Below are 18774 nucleotides of genomic sequence, written 5' to 3'. Positions count from 1 at the left end.
GTGAGGAGGAGAACTAAAATAAAGCAACCCAAATATGGTGAAAGAAAACATTCGAAAACCAGTAAATCCATAAATCCATAAAATTTTGCCAAAATCTCGCAATAGAAAGCACGAGTATGATTCCCAACCGTACTCGGTAAATCTCGTGATAATTCCACTAAAATCGACGACGTGTCCCACACATCAAGATAATCTCAAACTAATAACAAATAGGCGAGATCAAATTATAAATCGTTAATCAAAAACAAAACCAAATCCGAAATCCTCGCTAAGGCATTCCCAATGCCAAAACTGAAAGTCGATAAATAAACAAGAAATATATTTCCATTGAAATCTCATTTCGAAAATCTTTTAGAAATCACAAGTCGGTGAATAGAAATATTATGTGATTCCGAAAACCACCTCGGAAAATAATTAGTCGAAAATCATTATAAATTGTAAATCAAGTTCGAGCATAGAAAACTCATATTCTGAAACCAAAATAATATGCTCGACAAATATTATGATAACTAAGCAAAGTATTAATTCGAGAAAATAAATGCATGCATCATTACTTAAAATAAAAGTCCACTTGCAATATTATTTAGGCGACCACACATACGGGTTTCTTCATCGAGTAGTAGCTCAGTACGTCGCCTTGTACACAATTATATTTCGTAAACAACTATTCGCAAATTAAATTAAATACGATTCTAAAATGAAACCGGAAACCCCCTCATAAACCAACGTCTCCAATTCTTCTCGGATTCAACCCAAACTTCACCACTAACACCAATTCGTTAATTTAAAGATTCTAGGGCAGAACCGAGAGAAATCCGATGGTCGGATTCTAGTAAATTAATAATTAAAATATCGAACTTCGAAAATTCAAAATCAATATTAAACTTCTCTAATTTCCACCAAAAATCATATCTACAAGTTATACAACTCACAATTAAATTATCTTGCCAAAAACAGGACTTCAAAACCGACCATACGCGTGGGCCCCACGTGTCGCTGGCCAACTCCGGTTCTGGTCACCAAATTTCACCAACATCATCATCTCAACATTCTAAACAACTTTCATAACTACAACAAAGTCCAATTTCAAGCCAAAAGTTTAGAATTTACCTTGAAAGCAAAGTGGGGAAAATTGAAACCCTTGATCTTCAATCCTTTGATTCGTGCTCTACACTTCAAATTGGATCACGAGACTTTAAGGGATGGTTGTATGATCCAAAAGCTCAAAGAACCAACAAGAATCGTCACCGGAGGTGGCCGGAAACTCAAGTTCTGACCAAAAACCTGGGAAAACAGCGACGCCGCCCTCTTCTTCTCCTTTCTGCACCTTCCACAATTCAAATTAAGCTACCAAACCACCACAAAATTGAAGAGGAGGAAGAGAGCTTTCCAATGATGCCTGTGGCGTCAAATCCATCGTCGGACGGAGGAGATATGGCCAGAAGAAGGTGATGAGGTCAGGGAGAGAGAGGGAGGGAGGGAGAGAGAGAGAGAGAGAGAGAGAGAGAGAGAGAGAGAGAGAGAGAGAGAGAGAGAGAGAGAGAGAGAGAGTCAGGGGTGGATACTTACCACAGTAACTCAGCCTTTTTATAGAAAAATTATCATGAAATGTAACTTTAGTATTTTGGCCATAACTTTTGTATATAAACTCCGATTTAAGTGTACCACATGTCTATGGACTCGGTTTAACATCCTCTATAACTTTCATGAAGAAAATTTTCTCAAAAGACAAACGATACAAAAAGTTATCTTTGAGGGCCCCCTAAAAGATCGAAACGGAGTCAAAAGTAAAAATAAATGTCGTTTACCATCTGAAAGACTAGTAAACTAGTAACTTGAGATCTGGGATGTAACACATTCGGAAGGTAAATGACAATTACTTCAACTTTTTACTTCATTTCGATACTTTTAATGGACCAAAAAGTTGACTTTTTGTTTTGTTCATCATTTGAGAAAACTTCCTTCACGAAAGTTGTAGAGGACGTCAAACCGAGTCTGTGGACATGTGGTACACTTAAATCAGAGTTTATATCAATAAGTTGTGATAAAAAAATGTGAAGGTTACTGTCCTAGAAAAGTTACTATAAATAGAAAATTCACCTCGGTAACTTGCCATTTCCTGAACTCACCTTTTTACCACTGTTCATTTTCTCTCTATCCGACCCGCAACCTCAACCCTATTTGGAAGTTTTTTTTGACCATAACTCTACCATCCGGCCACCTCTCCAGCCGCCATCGGTCCCGTTTGGACTGCCACTTCCTCCTCCATCGATCTGGGGTGGTGTTGCAACCCCATCAAGGGAAAATCCAACCCTAAGAGCATTTTCTGGTCGCCAGTGATTTCTCTATCCTCCGGCCACCTCTGGCCGCACCACCGATCAAGTTTTGAAGCACTTGAAGAGTACACCAATCCCTCCAAGCCTCTTGATCCTATTCGAAGTGTGGAGTCCGAATCGAACAAGTGAAATCTTAGGGTTTTCTTCGACGTTTTGAGGTAAATTCTGGCGAATTGGTTCGTTTCTAGACTTTGTTGTAGTTGTAAATGTAATTGGGCTCATTGAGAGGAAGAATTTGGCATAGGTGGTGTGACCCAATTTGGGGGTCAGAGATAGTGGCGCGTGGCTTGGGGGCGCGTGGGGCCGATTCCGGCCTCCAAATTTGGCTAGTTGGGTTTAGTTTAGCGTGTGGAATATGTGGGTATGATTTTGGTGGAAATTAGAGGAAGTATGGTATCGATTCGATTTTCGAAGTTTCAGATTTTCAAATTGTGATAAAAGGATATCCGATGGTTGGATCGTTTCAACTTTCATTGGGATGTTAAATTTATTAAGTTGGCAAAACCCTTGACGTTTGGGTTTATTCCGATGTAATTTCGGATATTTGATAAATTACTTGTGCGAGGGGTTTTCAAGTTTCATTTCAGAATCGTATTAAAATTTTGCATCGTCGTTTACGAATTATAATTTTCTACAGGACGACCGACCCACCGCTTGATGAGGATCCTTATACTTGGCCACATTTCGTTTTAAATAACTGCATGCAAGAATTTTTATTAATTATTGTTTCATTTATTTTGATGCATATGAGTTGGGTTCGGAAAATTATTTAACTGATTTTAATTTATTGATTTGATTTCAGAATTAGATCGTGATTTATCTCTTGGATTGATTGCGGGATGGGATTTGCTTTACAATTTGTTTTGACTTTGAGCTTTGCGTTGAGTTTTCTGAAATGTGGATTTTAATTTGAATTATGAATTTTCTTTGGTCTCATATATTATGTTTATAAGCATGAGTTTATTTGAGATCTTCCACGAACGGTTGGAAACTGTACTTGTATCTTATTTGTGAGGTTTTGGGGAAGTTTTATGTTTTATTGATTTTTAATTTTTTTCGTATGATTTTTCATATGCCATACATGTTGTGAACATATTACCATGCTAGCATGTTGTTCTGCCTTTCGAGGCGATGTGACTACTACATTTGTGGTGGAGTCACGAAAGCAATTTCCGCCTTTGTGGTGATGTGGTATTACCTTCGTGGTGGTATGACGAAAGCCTGGTACCCTATCCGCCTTTGTGGCGTAAAGGTACGGGAGTATGGGAGTACTTTGGCTTGGGATGCCTTTACTCAAACTTGGGAGGCTCACTTGTATGGCTACTACCTTCCCCCATTTTATTTTGCTATTTTGACTAGCGGGGCTAGTCGGTTTTCACAATTATTATTCTTCGAAATATTCTCATAAACACTTGCATGCATCATTGATTTTACGAAGGTAAATGTAGGAAAGTATTAAGTTAACATTTTTCGTTTTATTACGATTATTTATTTTTCATCCACTCACGCTAACGTTTTTCATTTACTTTCTCCTGGGGCCTTCGTTTTCAATTGCCTAGTTCGTATTGTTGTTGTTCGGTATTAGTATGAGTTGAGGCATAGTACCCACTCCCACTGCTGTCATCTGTAGGTTACCTGTTTAACCTACTAGTTGTTATTTCAGTTTCTTATCTTAGTTGCTCTGATCACCATGGGATGTTGTTTTAAATTTGAAGTATTTATATTCAGGGTCTATAACGTGACTATGAGTTATTGCAAAAATTTGTGTAAAATAAATTGTGGACTTTGCTTGTTGGATATCTTTTGTTTTGGGAATAACTCTTGAGATGTTTTACTTGATTGTGGAGTTGTTGGGATTTGGGGAGCAGGGTTGCTCCAGGAGAATAAGGTTGGTTTGTTAGAAGTGCAATTGTGTTTTCTACAAGTTTTGTCCATTTTAGGGGTGACTTTGCCGAATTTTCAGTAGAGTTATTCCTGAAGTGGGTCCCGCAAGGTCACCTCGAATATGAGGGTGAAATTCAGGGTAGGTCCTGTCATCCCTCTTTACACACTTTGCAAACATCAATTAAGAAAGTGTGCTTCCATACTTTAGAACATTGCCATAATGCATGAATCACACTCTCATCACTACAATCACAGTTATCCAATTTAAAAACGTGTATAAGCAAATTTTGTTGCGGATGCTCTAGCAAATATTAACCATTCATCTCAAGATAGAAAGTTGTGGGAGACAGGTCTTCCCCTCCCGTGTTTCTAGAGCTCTAAACTTTGTTAGATTAGGCTTTAGATGCTGGTAACCCTTCTTAGATTGTTGCAGATGAGCTAATATCGTTTGATCCTTTTTGTTCTTCCAGATGCCTTAAGGGTTTCTCTATTTAATATATTGTATTCATTTTCTTAATTATCAAAAAATTAATAATAAATAAAAGATTTAAAAGTAAGAATTTATTACTTGCAATATATTTATTCTCTTAATTTGTTAGTCCTATTATGTCGCATTCCACCTGGTAATAGCTAAATATCTTTTCGAGTAAAAAAAAAAAAGTCATTCACAACCAAAAAAAAAAAGAATCAACGGTGTTAGATTTAGTCCATTGACTTGGCCACTCCTAATTCCACCATCGTCCCCCTTTCGAACCCAAACTTATTAGGTCGGGTGAGAAACAGCGGCAGTTTCATCAAAAAATAACCCGACCTTGTTGGGTCGGTCTAACTGGCTAACATAAACCCGACCCGTACACCGACCCAGGGCCCAAACTATTATTTTTCCTCTTCCTCCTCTTAAACCCTAACCTGTATTGCTTGGAGTCCATCGAACTCCAACGCACAAATTGACAAAAATCAACTTGGCGTCGGAATGAAGGCACTCTCCCACCTAAAGATCGAAGCCCGCCAAGGGTGTCAGAACATGGATATGTTGGCAGACGATCTTTCACGAACAAATACCATAGAATTGGGTCCTGGATCCAATACCAATAAGGCACAGGAGCCCCAATCCATTCTAGCAAATCATAAAAAGCCTAACAAAGATTGTGGGCCGCAGGCCAAAACCAAACTCCACCCAGATCCCAGATCCGGCTCCATCTGCCAAGCCTACCCGGATCCCAGATCCGGATCTTGATGCCAACGAGCTTGACGGCAGCACCGACGGATGCGTCCTGAGGACCTGCAATGGAGGATGCCAAACTGCAATAGCCATCGCTAACGAGATCGACGCTGACGACCACTTCTGACTGCCCAACAACACCATCAAAGCCATGACTTCGCATAGCCCATGCCGGAGACAAACCAGCAAAACGCAGAACCCTGATTCCAACTCTCTAGCCTCTCAGAAGAGAGGCCCCTCCATCACTGCATCGTGAACCACCACCGCGATCCAACGATCCCATCCAATCCAAAAGAACCGTTTCCCCATCAAACTTCTTCTCTGGGAGCTCCGAGACACAACCAGCAAAAGAGACGCAAAAGAAAGACAGCAGGACTAGGCCTGCAATTTTGTCCATGAAAATGGAGAAGGTGTGAGAGCCGCCACCACCAGATGCGGTAGAGCTCAAAACCCTAGCAGAGCTAGGTCAGAAGGTTTAGGGCATATATCAAAAATCTTAATGAGACGTCAAAAATACACAAAACGGAATTCAACGAACATAGCATATGGCTCAATACAGAGTATTTTAGTAAAATACTATTTAACATAAAATTTAAAAGAAAATGGAAGTTAGCCTGCATAGGCACTCAGCTCACCAGATTAATTCAGTTATCAGGCCGCGTGGAATTCATAAAAACAGGCCCTTGCGCACGGGTCTTGGTCTCCAGCTTTTGTATCTTGTGGTAATTATCTATATATTTATTCTCTTAATTTGTTAGTCCTATTATGTCGCATTCCACCCCGTAATATCTAAATATCTTTTTGAGTAAGAAGATTTTTTTTTTGGTCTGATTTTTGAGTAAGAAGATAGTCCTTCACAACAGAAAAAAAAAAAAAAAAAGAATTAAGATTGTTACGCCCAGTACGATTTGATCTAATGACATAGTCACCTCTTCGTAAGTGGAAGATTGTGAGTTCGACTCATGAAAGATTAGTTATATCATTTGAGTTATTTATCTAATAAAAAAAAATTAAAAAAAATACTCACATCCTCTTCGGAATTCACTCTATTGATATCTCTTCAGAATTCCATCTGTTCTTCATATTTCCAAACTCTTGGGCTCTTGGCCACTCCTAATTCCACCCCCGTCCCCCTCTCCACCCCAAACTTATTAGGTCGGCTGAGAAATTGGCGGCAGCTTCATCAAAAAACAACCCGACCTTGTTGGGTCGGTCTAACTGGCTAACATAAACCCGACCCGCACACCGACCCGAGGCCCAAACTATTATTTTTTCTCTTCCTCCTCTTAAACCCTAACCTGTATTGCTTGGAGTCCATCTTCTTCAGCCCCCCTCTCTCAGAGTCTCTGTAACTCTCTGCCTCAACCATGGTGAAGAAGAAGCATTACAGGCCTGCCGTAAGTTCCAAACACCTCCTCGTCTTCTACTTCGACATTCAAATCAAAGCTAACAGTACGTAATATCAACACCTTCCAACTCTTCCCCCTTTAATTTCCTTCGTATTTTTCACAGGGCAAGAAGAAGGAAGGAAACGCCGCCAGGTTCGTCACCAGGTCCCAAGCCGTCAAGCAACTCCAAGTCAATCTTCCCCTCTTCAGGTATTTCGATTTCTTGTGCTTTAGTTTGATACTTGTTTTGCTTAGAAAGAAGAGTTGTTCATTTTAATGGTTATGGAAATTGTAGGAAACTATGCATTCTGAAGGGTATATTCCCTCGGGAGCCGAAGAAAAAGGTGAAGGGAAATCACCATACGTATTATCACTTGAAGGATGTTTCATTCATTCAACACGAACCGCTGCTCGGCAAGATGAGGGACATCAGGGCATATGAAAAGAAAGTAAAGAAAGCCGAGGCGAAGAAGAACAGGGACCGTGCTATTATTCTCAGGCAGAGAAGATCCACTTACAAATTAGATAAAGTCATTCTGCAGAGGTTTGTTTAACTTTGTCTTGTTGTAAATTCTGGTTACGTGTCTGTTGTTGAAGCTGATGAGTTTCTGAGGATGTGTACTACTTTGTAAAATGCAGGTATCCAAAGTTCATTGATGCATTGAGAGATTTGGATGATTGTCTCACAATGGTTCACCTCTTTGCGGCCTTACCTGCTATAGAGGATAGAATTGACGTGAAACGCATCCATAACTGTCGGAGGTAGGTGCTTGAATTCTTCCAAATAACGATGTGATGTTTAGATATCTTATCTTAATCCTGGTATTGCTTTCTTTCTAGGATGAGCCATGAATGGCAGGCTTTTATATCTCGGACTCATAAATTGCGCAAAGTCTTTGTATCTGTTAAAGGCATATATTATCAGGTGCAGTACTGTTTCTTTAGTTCTTCAACCTTGCATACTGTGATATGGATAGGATTTATATGGTTGTGTTGTTTGTATGTTCAGGCCGAGGTAAAGGGGCAATTGATCACATGGTTGACTCCTCACCCTTTGCAGCAAGTTTTGACTGATGATGTTGACTTCAATATCATGCTCAACTTTTTGGAGTTTTATGAGGTTACATTTTTACCATTATGTTTTATTTTTTTCTTCAACACTGTCTCTCCTACCTTATCAAATCTAAGCTTCTTCTTTCACTTACTATATGATTGTTATAGTTCCGCTCTCCTTATGTTGCAGGCTCTTCTTGCTTTTGTGAATTGTCATTTATATCGTTCTATCAATGTGAAGTATCCACCAATTCTTGATCCTCGATTGGAAGCTTTTGCAGCCGGTATGTATTTTGACTCATTGCTTAAAAGCTACAAAAACTCCTTAGGTTCTCGTTGAGAGTTTTTAGCAATGTTGTGCGTGTTTCAATGAAGAATGAATATAAACTTTTTCTTCTTTCTCATTGACCTTGTAGAACTGTATGCACTATCAAGATACTTCGATGCAAGTTCTCGGTCCTCTGTGTTGGATCCTCAGGTTTCAAGTTTGCCTGGATCCAGTAAAGTTGATGAGTCCGAATTAAGACTTGCCCAACTTCAGTATCAGCTTCCTGCCAATGAACCTGGTGCATTGATGGGCCTCGTTGAAAATGTTCCTGGTGAGGATGAAGAGGATAATGATACAATGATGTGTAAGGAACTCTTCAAGGATATGAAATTTTTCTTGAACCGTGAGGTGAGTTCGAATTTTGGTTTGGAACTTAGAAGGATATGGTTGGAATGATTGCAATGGAGAACATTTACAGATATATAATAAAATTAAAGTAATTGGTGGGTTAGGTCTCAGAGGTTCTTAGAATACAGAGTTATATTTGCAAAAGACAAAACATGTCCAAGCACATCCCTTTTTAAAAAAAAAAAATTATTATAATATTGGTCATCGTTTTCTTCTTTTGTGCTTCATATGTTACTCTTCTCTTTGTTCAGGTTAACAGAGAATCATTATTGTTTGTGATTCCTGCTTTTGGTGGGATTGTGTCCTGGAAAGGAGATGGAGCTCCATTTGAAGAAGATGATAACAGCATCACCCATCAGGTATGCTGTGAAACTTCCAAAACTCAGTCATTTTCTCGCTATGAGCAAATACATATTCAAATTCTAATTTCTGGCACAAAAAATCTGATTCTAAATATCTGAATTCTGACAGCTCGATTGCTTGTGATTGGCAGATTGTTGACAGGCCATTGCAGCATGAGCTTTGTGAAGGAAGAAAATATGTTCAACCACAGTGGGTTTATGATTGTGTAAATGCCAAGAAAATTCTGCCTACTCGGGATTATTTGGCGGGACGGTAAATTTAGAAGACTTTTTTTTGTTTTCCTTGTATACGTGTCTGTTCTTTTGACAATTCGTTTTAACATCTGCCCAACTCCTTGATGAATGACTAGTTGTTTGTCTCATTTGCTATTTCCGCTTAAACATACTCATTTTCTATTTCCGCTTAAACACTCATTTGCTATTTCCGCTTAATATGTTCAATCAGTGCTCGTCATAGATAGATGACTTTATCTCTTTCCCCTTTGTCACCTGTGCTTTCTGTTTTTTGTATTTGGTAATAAAAGCTTATGTCTTGCACAACTTTATAAGTAGTTAATCTTCTGGCAGAGAACTTCCCCCACATTTGTCACCTTTTGTTGACCCAAAGGAAGAAGGTTATGTTCCAGACTATGCCTTGAAAATTGAACAATGGAAGGCTTCTGAAATCCTCCCACTTCCAGATGTTGGAAAGGAAGATTTGGAAGATCCTCAGAATTTTGCTGACCTAGAAAAAGCAAAAGAAGCTGCAAAGAATGACAAGAAGGTAGGCAGCTATTAAAGAATGTTGCATAATGCACAAATCTTTGGTGATTCTATGATCTTGTATATCAAACTTCACAGATGGTTTGATTGATTTTAACTGAATTCTGACTTGAATGCAGCTGAAGGCTCTTCAGAAGGAGTATTTTGATGGATTGAAAGTGGAACTTAATGGTGTACCGCCTTCATCCTCCATCTCAAAAACAGATAATCAGATTTCTGCCAAGGCGACTGAGGACAGGGAAGAATCTGATCCTGATTATGAACAGATTGCCAAGGATAAAGAAGAACTGGAACTACTTACTATTTCCAAAAAAAAGAGGGGTCTTTATGAAGCCATGAAGGTAAATTCATTACTGCTGGAACTGCTTACTATTTCCAAAAAAAAAAAGAGGGGTCTTTATCAACTCCATTGATAAAATGAAAGGGAACCAGAATCAAAGCTTAGTTTACTTGCTTGAAAAACAGATTGGTTAACTGGTTACTTTTTATTGTGCTGCATTACTTTCAATTTGGCCTTATTCCATTGTGAACCTGTATGTAGCTTTGAGAACTTTTCAATCTATTCTTATGCATGCCATCCATATAAGTATAGTTTTATTGTCACAGTTGAAATATATATATATATATATTTTTTTTTTTTTCAGTCGTTTTCCACTTTGGGGACTCCATTTTTTGGTCTCTCTTGTTTGGTTATAGTTACTATATCAGTGTAGTCTCTTGTGGTGGGCTGAGTAGTAGGTTTTATTATAACTTAAGAAGTTACCTCTGGTGATATAATCTATTCCCGTGGTTGTGATTCTTGGATGTTTCTTATTTCAGAAAGGCAAGAAACGAAAGCACGACAATGTTGAGGTTATCAAGGAGCGGAAGAGAAAACTAAAAGAGTCTCAAAAATCAAGGGATGGATGAAGGGACCTTTAAATTGTCTTAGTTGAATTGTTTGATTTCCATTTTGTATTGAGCTCGACAGATAGTGTTGAAGTGGCCAGGAAAACTTTCTGGTTTGATTTTGTTTTCGACTTTTTGTTTTTCTTTAAGCTGGTTTAGAAGGCCACAAGACAAAGTTTAGCAGAAACTCTAATTTTGTACCTTCCGTAGTCCATAGATTTTGAGTTTAGGAAGCTGGACTCCCAAATTTAAAACACGATATGCTTAAATGAATTTTGTTGGGAACAAGCGGACTCTTTTTTTTCTTTTCTTCTTTTGAACAATAAATGGGCAGGTACAATGGCCATTTTATTTTACACAATTTGTTACACAATGTTATGACCATTAGATTTTAAGACTCAACGGTAAGGATGTAATGTTATAAAATAACGATTTTGTTCTCTTCTTTTTTGAAATTTGCTTACTTTTCTATCTCCATCACAGAAGCTGGACTTTCTTCCTCCTTGTCCCACGCATAAGGCTCTCTTCCTTCACTGGAAAACGGAATGTTAACTCCTGAAACCAAAAAACAAAAGTGAGTATACGGAAAAATAATAATCATAAATTTTGAGTATTTTAAAAAATCTCAATTTTGAGTATTTTGAAAAATCTCAATTTCGTGCAGTGGAATACTGGATCTTCATACAAAGATCTGCGCGTCAACAATCAACATAATATAGGATTTTAATTTCATAGAATTCGGACCTTCATCAATGAAAAATGGCAACTTTCGTGTTATTTGTGATATGATGTAACTGTTAAGATTTTTTCTCGGATAAGATCTCCTGAAACGAGAAGCTAACACATGGTTTGTTGATAGTAAGCTGATTAAATAAATGGATCATAGATCATATCATTAAAAGCATGACTTCTTCCCTTTTAATTTGATAACTTTGGCTACTAATTAATTTTAGGACTAAATTCTGCTTACTACCCTGTACCTTCAAAGGTTCATCAGTTTAATCTTTGCACTTTTAATTTAATCAGAAAAGTCCTTGCACTCTCCAATTTCATCAAATCGATCCAATCCGTCATCACTCCGTCAATTTTCGGGGAAAATTTCCAAACTATCCATCTGTATTCACAACACTAACGCGTCAGCGGACTGCCTAGTGCTGGGTAGTTTGGAAATTTTTCTTGTGAGAATGCCCCACATCAGCATTTTAACAGCGAAAATTGACGAAATAGTGATGAATTAGATCGATTTGATGAAATTGGAGAGTGCAAGGACTTTTCTGACTAAATTAGAAATGCAGGGACTGAACTGATGAACCCTTAAAAGTACAAAGTGGTAAGCAGAATTTAGTTTTTAATTTTAAAAGCCAATTGTTATGAGTTCCAACATAAGAAATGAAAGACAAAAGGGGTGGAAAAAATTGAATCAGTATGTGAAAAAAAAGCGGCACACTTTTGTTGAGAATCGGTCAATACGTGAAGTTGAAAACAAAAATAAGCATGGTACACCAAGATAAACAACCACTGAGATACAAGCTCAAGAACACAGATTTAAGGTGGTTCGCCAAAACTTTTGCCTACGTCCACCGAGTAGAAAAACATTCTTCCACTATTTTTATAATGGGTACACAATCATACTCAGCCTCAAACAGACTTGATGAACAACCAGAAAGAATAAGAAAACAAGGACTCTCTTCTCTTCCTATCTCTCTCTTCTTTGCCCTCTCTCACTCTCTAACTCCGAGAACGGAATGCACTTTGCTCTCTGTCTCTGTGATGCAAAACCAAGAGCAGAACCCCTTCTTATATAGCCATAAAGATATCAGCTTTCTTAACTGATTAGGAAACCTATTCCTATTGGTGGTAGGCAATTATGCATTTTTCTTCTCTGTAATCAACAAGGATGACAGGTAATCCTACATCAATAAGGATCTTCCTTTCTTATTGGAACTTCATTCATCAGTAGGAATCCAAAACCTACTGGGTAAACAATCCTTATACTCTAAGACAATTGTCTTAGGAAAGACTCGTGGGCTGGAAATCCAACAACTTTTTTGTTCTTTGAGAAACACCACTAGTTGGAATTTGGGGTACAAGAAGAGGACATCTCATTAAAACTATATATAGTGGCCAAAAAAGATAATAGTTAATCTACCTTCAATCGTCACGGTTGAGACTTGATTGTTTTTAATCTAATGGTTATAAGTTGTGTAAAATTTACTATATACTAAAGCGCCTGCACTATTCATTTTACTGTTCATCTTGGGGGGGGTGAGACATGACTCTTTTGCCCTTTGTTTTCCCTCAACTTACGGTGTTGCCATCGTCCTACAAATATCTGTTTTCAGTTGTTCGGGAAGCCTCTACTTACTCCGACCTCAACCTTGGACTATATCTCTTTCTTCGGGAAGCATCTGTTTACACCGACCTCTACTGTTACACCCAAATCGTTGATCCCAATCGTGCCACTACTGATTCCTCCGTGTCTTCTACAGCCATATAAACAACATTGAGAGAGTTAGGTTTGTTGCTTTTCGTCTGTGATTTGGATTTGCTTTCTTTCTTTCTGCTCATAATCTCCTCTAATTTCAGGTACCCAATACAATTTCTTTAGGAATTCGCTCTTTGTGGCCCTATACTATCAGTTTGGAACAAGCGAACTCATCTCTAGGTTTGTTTTGGATTGTTGATTGACTTATTCAGTGGATTGTCCCTCCACAATTTCTCATTCTCTCTGATCTTATTCCCCGACGGTGAGAAGCAGAAAGAAAGCAGCCGGGAGAGAGGGTACGTATTGGTGCAACCCAGCTACAACTGATTGTTACATCAATGTTTTCCTCCATGATCGAGAGATAGAGTCGTCTTTTGGAGGAGTTTTTGATGGTGCAACCCAGGTATTATTGCAAGCTCTTTCTCACCGATTTCTTTTTTGGGGTTTTTATAATTTTTTTATTTATTTATTTTTTGGCATCAGACGGAGCTTTGTTGCTTGCGATTTGCGAATTTGGATTTTGATCAAGGTAATTGTGGTTGGATCATCGATGCTTTGCTTTTGTTCCTTTTCTCCAGTTGCTTTTCATTAGGGTAATTAGGTGGGCGGGTTTTGGGTTTTTACTTGATGCATGTTATTTTTTTGTGCAGGAATAGATTCGGCAAAGAAGACCTCATTTGGTAAGTGTTCTTGCTGTCTAGACTTTTGTTGAATTTAGCATGAGAATTGTCAGAGAAATCATGCTCAAGTTTAAATCTTTAGAAATTTTTTGATAAGGTTTCTTTTTCTGAGAACTCTAGAGGATTAATTTCTTTGAAGTTGTAAGTTTTGAACTTTTTAGTACAATTTTAAAGCCATGGCCACAGAGTAGAGTAGAAAACTGAAATGAGCTGGTCTGCTGGTGTGAGATTATATGCTGTTGAGGAACTCTTCTTATGCTTCAAAGATGGTATATGAAACAGGGTTATTGCTCTATGGGTTTGACGATCTCACAAATCAATCTTTACCTTTGAAGTATTTTAATTAAATTAAGTCTGGATTTTCTAGAGTTATCTGTATGGGATTTTGTATCTATTCAGAAAAGAATCATAAGCACTTACTAATCCAATTCATAGAAGCTTTGAAGCTTACTGCACCTTTGTTTTGTTAAGTTTCCATTTCTTTGAAAATACATTGACTACAAATGAATCTGTAACTTGATGACTCCATCTGTGTTTGTTTGTCTAAATTCTGTGCTGCAATGTATAGATCTTCACAACCGCGACCATGTGCTTAAGAAGTGCATACTGATACTCATTCTTGATTTGATTTTCTGAGTTCTGCTAATTTTTGGCAACTGATTTATGTAGAAGAATTGAAATAGAGAAAGACCTGCAGCGTATGAATTTGGTGATTATTCAACATTTGGAGGTCCAACAGATCCATGTTTTATTACTGATTTACAAATCAATTTGCTGTCTTTGAATTCTATTTGACAGTTAATCTTAATTCATAACCAATAGAGAAATTGGACTTATTACAAATTTAAACGGTTTGTTTTTGTATCTGGGACTAATTAAGCTTATGCTTTATCTACTGTTTGGCTAACTTTGAAGAATCAATTTTTGTCAATTTTGATGAGATTTGATTAAATGGATCAAATATTTTTGTATGTTTGATATGGTTATTAGTTCATGATCATCGCGAAACGAGTAGCATATTGTTTTCTTTGTTGTTTGAATATAGCAGGGTTATTAGTTCATGATCATCGCGAAACAAGTAGCATATTGTTTTCTTTGTTGTTTGAATATAGCAGTACGTATGTCCTTCTGAAGGGAGAGCACATATAACTTTAATATATTTGGGGGTAGAGGGGGCTTGGGATTTTAACACTACCAGTTGAGAACTGAATGTGGTAACAGCGATGGGTAGGGTGCTTATAGCAGTTGAGTATGGATATTTTGTATGCCTAATGTTTTTGATAGAATTCTTTTCTCTTATGGAATTTGATCCATAATGTGGATAATCATATGCTTTTCAAAGCTGTTGCCCTTTTTTGAAACTCCATTGTGATACTTATGTATGCAGTCATTATATCCTCATTATATGTTTAAGAGTGTTCTGGTAATTTGAAAAACTACAAAAGTAGCTTTTGAGTGTTTGGACATTATTTTTTTACTGTTTATCTATATCTGTTTCAAATTGCATTTTTTTGCGCACATAGTACACACACATAATAGCTTGGTTGTGGACCCAATTCTGTTGTTAATTCTTAGAGATATATGTATGATCATTAATCAATGTAATTTACCATTGCATATTTTGCTTTCTGCAGAAAGGAACATTGGCCAAAATTGGAAAGAAGCTGTTCTGTCACAAAAAAAATTATTTGTTTATTTATTTATTTATTTTTGGTGGAGAATTAAATGTCGTATGGTGGTCCTATGCACCCCTATGGAAGGATGTATGGAAGTCTGGATTTTGAATATATGAATTCTATAGTATGTTCACCACTTCACTTGATGGCTTTCATAAGTTTGGAAGATCTTTCTTCATGAATATAAGATAATTTATCGAATAAGGGTTTCCACAGAGTGGTTGATTTGCAGTGTAGTTTATAATATTAATGCTCTATCATGTTTGTGAGAAATAGTGACCACAAAAAGTTTCATGAAAAGAGTAGGTTCGTGTTTGCTGTATGTGATTTTTTCATTGCTAAGTTCAGCATTATGGTTTGTTTTTGGTTAATCTCTTTAAGTTAAAGGATGGAATTTTTTTATTTGTAATTCAGATAAGTTATTAACATATTACATTGTGCAATCTTAATCTGCAGTGGGGTTATGGAATGGGCGGTAGGAGAGGATCAAGAGCATATTAGAGGTACAGGTCATACTAGAGATGTCTCTGAATTTGTATTAGATCTTTTGTAATGTCAAGAGAGTGCCATGCAGTGTTAATTGAGTTGTGTAAGATTAAGGATCCTATCCTTGGTTACTTCCTTAATTATATCTTTCTTCATGTTCTAAACTTCTTCATTTCAAACAATTCCAATTGTTATTAAAATATAAGAGTATATCAAAATTGTAATGTAGATCAATATTTTCACAACTATATTACACATTTTAGTCTTTATTTTTATTTTTTATTTTTATCAAAAACAACCTAGCGAGAATGCATTATTATAACTGGATCGATTGACAATAAAACCCGCAGCAGCACGCGGGCGCCTTTTTCTAGTATAATGACTATTGAACCTGATCGGGTACAAATAGTCACATTGCTCTTGTTTGACATAATCTTTCCAAGGACAATATTACTGAAGGTCCCAACATATATCTTTAATAAGAAGCTCTTAGTAGTATATATTAAGTGATATTAATATTAAAAAATTTGACAAATACACCCATGACAATGTTGCAGCACGATTTCGCCTACGTTGTTGACTCGATCACCTGCACAAGGAAAGAAAGACAATCAAAACCCTTTGATGAGTGAGGACTGGTGTGGTACAGGCCAAAGGGACTCTAATGGTAAAGTCAGTGTTTGTGTTTAGGGTTTGTAAATTGAATGATAGCTTGAGATAGATGACTTTGAATGACTTACTTTGAGTGATGGGAACATGATGTATATATGTTGACTGTGTTCTTAGGAGGTGTGTCAATCCTAATGGGCCTTCTTGGAATCCAAGAGAGATTTTTGGATTCCTTTGAAGTTTAGCCACAGTAGAGGTTTAAGCGAGATTATCTTCCTTACTTGGCTGAGCAGACTTAGCGTGTAAGTCGCTACATACTCAGATTCATTTAGGAGTCTTTTAGTCCGGATTGAATGGACTCGAATGGGAATAACGTGTTCCGCATTGAGTTTCGGGCCTTAACACTGGGCTTAGGCCATTCCTTGATTGCTGGGTGTTCTTGTATTAGACTTGGTCCATATCCATTGTGAATAAGTGGTGGGCTTGCGCCCGTGTCTCGTGGAGACTTTCTGAATGACTTTTCAAATTATTTGGACCATGCTCGGTTCCAGGTTAGATGTGAGCTCAGCTCATTTCCTTTGAGGGTAGTTTAGTCCATTTAGAGCCTAGATTTGTACGACCCGGAGTTGTATTATTCTTGGGCTCCACGCTATGCTCCTACTAGGGTTTTCCCGTTCATATCTCAGTTTCTCGTCCGGCTGCTCCCGTACCGACGCAGGCTTTGGCCTCGTCACGGTGTGGTGAGTGTAGCTGGGTTGGGAGTTTTTCCAGATGTGCTTGCCCATGAGGCTTCTGGATTGATCATTGATTTGGTCAGACCTTTGACCCAATTCCGATATGTTTGAATTTGTTTGGGGAGGAGTTGCAATGGTCAGGCCGCTGACATTGGATCTCGAGGGGCGATGGTGTCTCTGTGTGTTCTGGTCAGGGTGTAGGTCCTCGAGGGGAGATCGGTTTTCTGGATATGAGTTTTAGCGGAGGGTTGTGCAGTACGGCATGGGCGGCGTCAATATTACGATGGCAGGGTGGGCTTTAAGCTAAATCAACGGCTGCGGAGACAACAGTGTTGTTGCAAGATTTTGGGGTCTGTTTTCACCATTGAAGCATTGTTCTTGGGATTCGGCATTCAGGATCCGGGTGTTGGGCTTCTGGTGGCTGGGCCTTGTCTTTGGGCCAGCTCATTGGTTTAGTTTGGGCTAGGTTGTTTATTTTTGTTTGTCAAGTATTCCTTTTTCATTAAGTCCCACTATTTTATAGTGGGGTATATGGGCTTCGTCTCGGTCTAGCTACACACACTGTCTTAGCGTAACAGGAAACATGTTTCCTGTGTTTAGTTGAGTTTGTATGACTAGTCTATTCTAGTTGAAGTACTTTTATGAGTTTTCTTAGAAGTGTTACCTATGTCCTGTACCACAATTACGTACTTAGCGGGTGTAAGTGAATAGGTGAAGTGCTTTGCTTGGTTAGATTGTGGTGCTTTAATATTCATGGAGTACTTGTATACCAATGTAGGCTAGACCTGTGCTAATGTTTTGGTGCATGTACTATTCCAACTTTAGTTGCTACACTAATACAATGACCATTTCACCCTTAAAAAAAAAAGGCCATTACAAAACACTCATAACCCAATTTACATTAGATACATGCACAATATAGGCACGGACACAAATTTTACATGTAAAATTGCATTACTTATCTATATTTTTATTTTATATACATGGGTTGCCACTATATTACCTGATCTATCAACTTCAACCTCTCTCTCACTTAATTCTCTTTTGACGATCTCCATAATCTTTTTCTTCCCTGTTCTTCGTGAATATCAATTAGAAGAAGCTTTGAACCTACAATTGTTTTCATCAAGTGCGCCCAGAATCCTTCGTCTTTATCCACCAACCTGATTCAACCATGAATTTTTCTCAAAATCCATGAGAATCCCGACGCATTGTCATCTTCGCTTTTGGTTTTGCGGTTGAATAGGAAGAAGAAGAATGTCAACTGTTCAATTTTTTTTTCTTGTGCGTTTTAATTTATTGAAAAAGGATAATATTAGAAAGTTAGGGAAATGATGAAAAAGGTCACATTAGAGTGTGAAATGATAAAAATGTCACCTAATTTTCCACTTGATAAAAAGGTCCATAATAAATTGTTAGTAATATTAATTTAGTCCTTGTGAATAATAAAGTGATGTTAAAAAAGGTCAGTTTTTAAATTTATTGATTCCCATTCTGCCCTTAAAGCTCAAATCTTCTCTTCATTTTGATTCC

The 18774-nt window shown here is 37.7% G+C and overlaps 1 protein-coding gene and 1 long non-coding RNA gene across 2 annotated transcripts; both read left to right on the top strand.

Moving 5' to 3' along the window:
• The first annotated feature begins 6680 nt into the window (after nt 1-6680).
• LOC112167214 (pescadillo homolog) lies at nt 6681-10859 on the top strand. The gene is made up of 13 exons (XM_024304189.2): nt 6681-6839; nt 6955-7040; nt 7126-7374; nt 7470-7592; nt 7671-7755; nt 7840-7950; nt 8074-8167; nt 8300-8559; nt 8811-8918; nt 9053-9174; nt 9489-9684; nt 9803-10024; nt 10503-10859. Exons 1-13 carry the CDS (start codon nt 6810-6812, stop codon nt 10590-10592), a joined length of 1776 nt encoding a protein of 591 aa, XP_024159957.1. The 5' UTR covers nt 6681-6809; the 3' UTR covers nt 10593-10859.
• Nucleotides 10860-13349: 2490 nt separating this feature from the next.
• LOC112166931 lies at nt 13350-14223 on the top strand. The gene is made up of 3 exons (XR_002923499.2): nt 13350-13459; nt 13540-13585; nt 13707-14223. It is a non-coding gene; the product is annotated as an uncharacterized LOC112166931 (long non-coding RNA).
• Nucleotides 14224-18774: the final 4551 nt, after the last annotated feature.

This window comes from Rosa chinensis, chromosome 5, assembly GCF_002994745.2.
Source record: "Rosa chinensis cultivar Old Blush chromosome 5, RchiOBHm-V2, whole genome shotgun sequence".
Classification (NCBI taxonomy): Eukaryota; Viridiplantae; Streptophyta; class Magnoliopsida; order Rosales; family Rosaceae; genus Rosa; species Rosa chinensis.
Note: the sequence above shows the minus strand (reverse complement) of the source record. Positions and strands in the feature narration are given on the sequence as shown.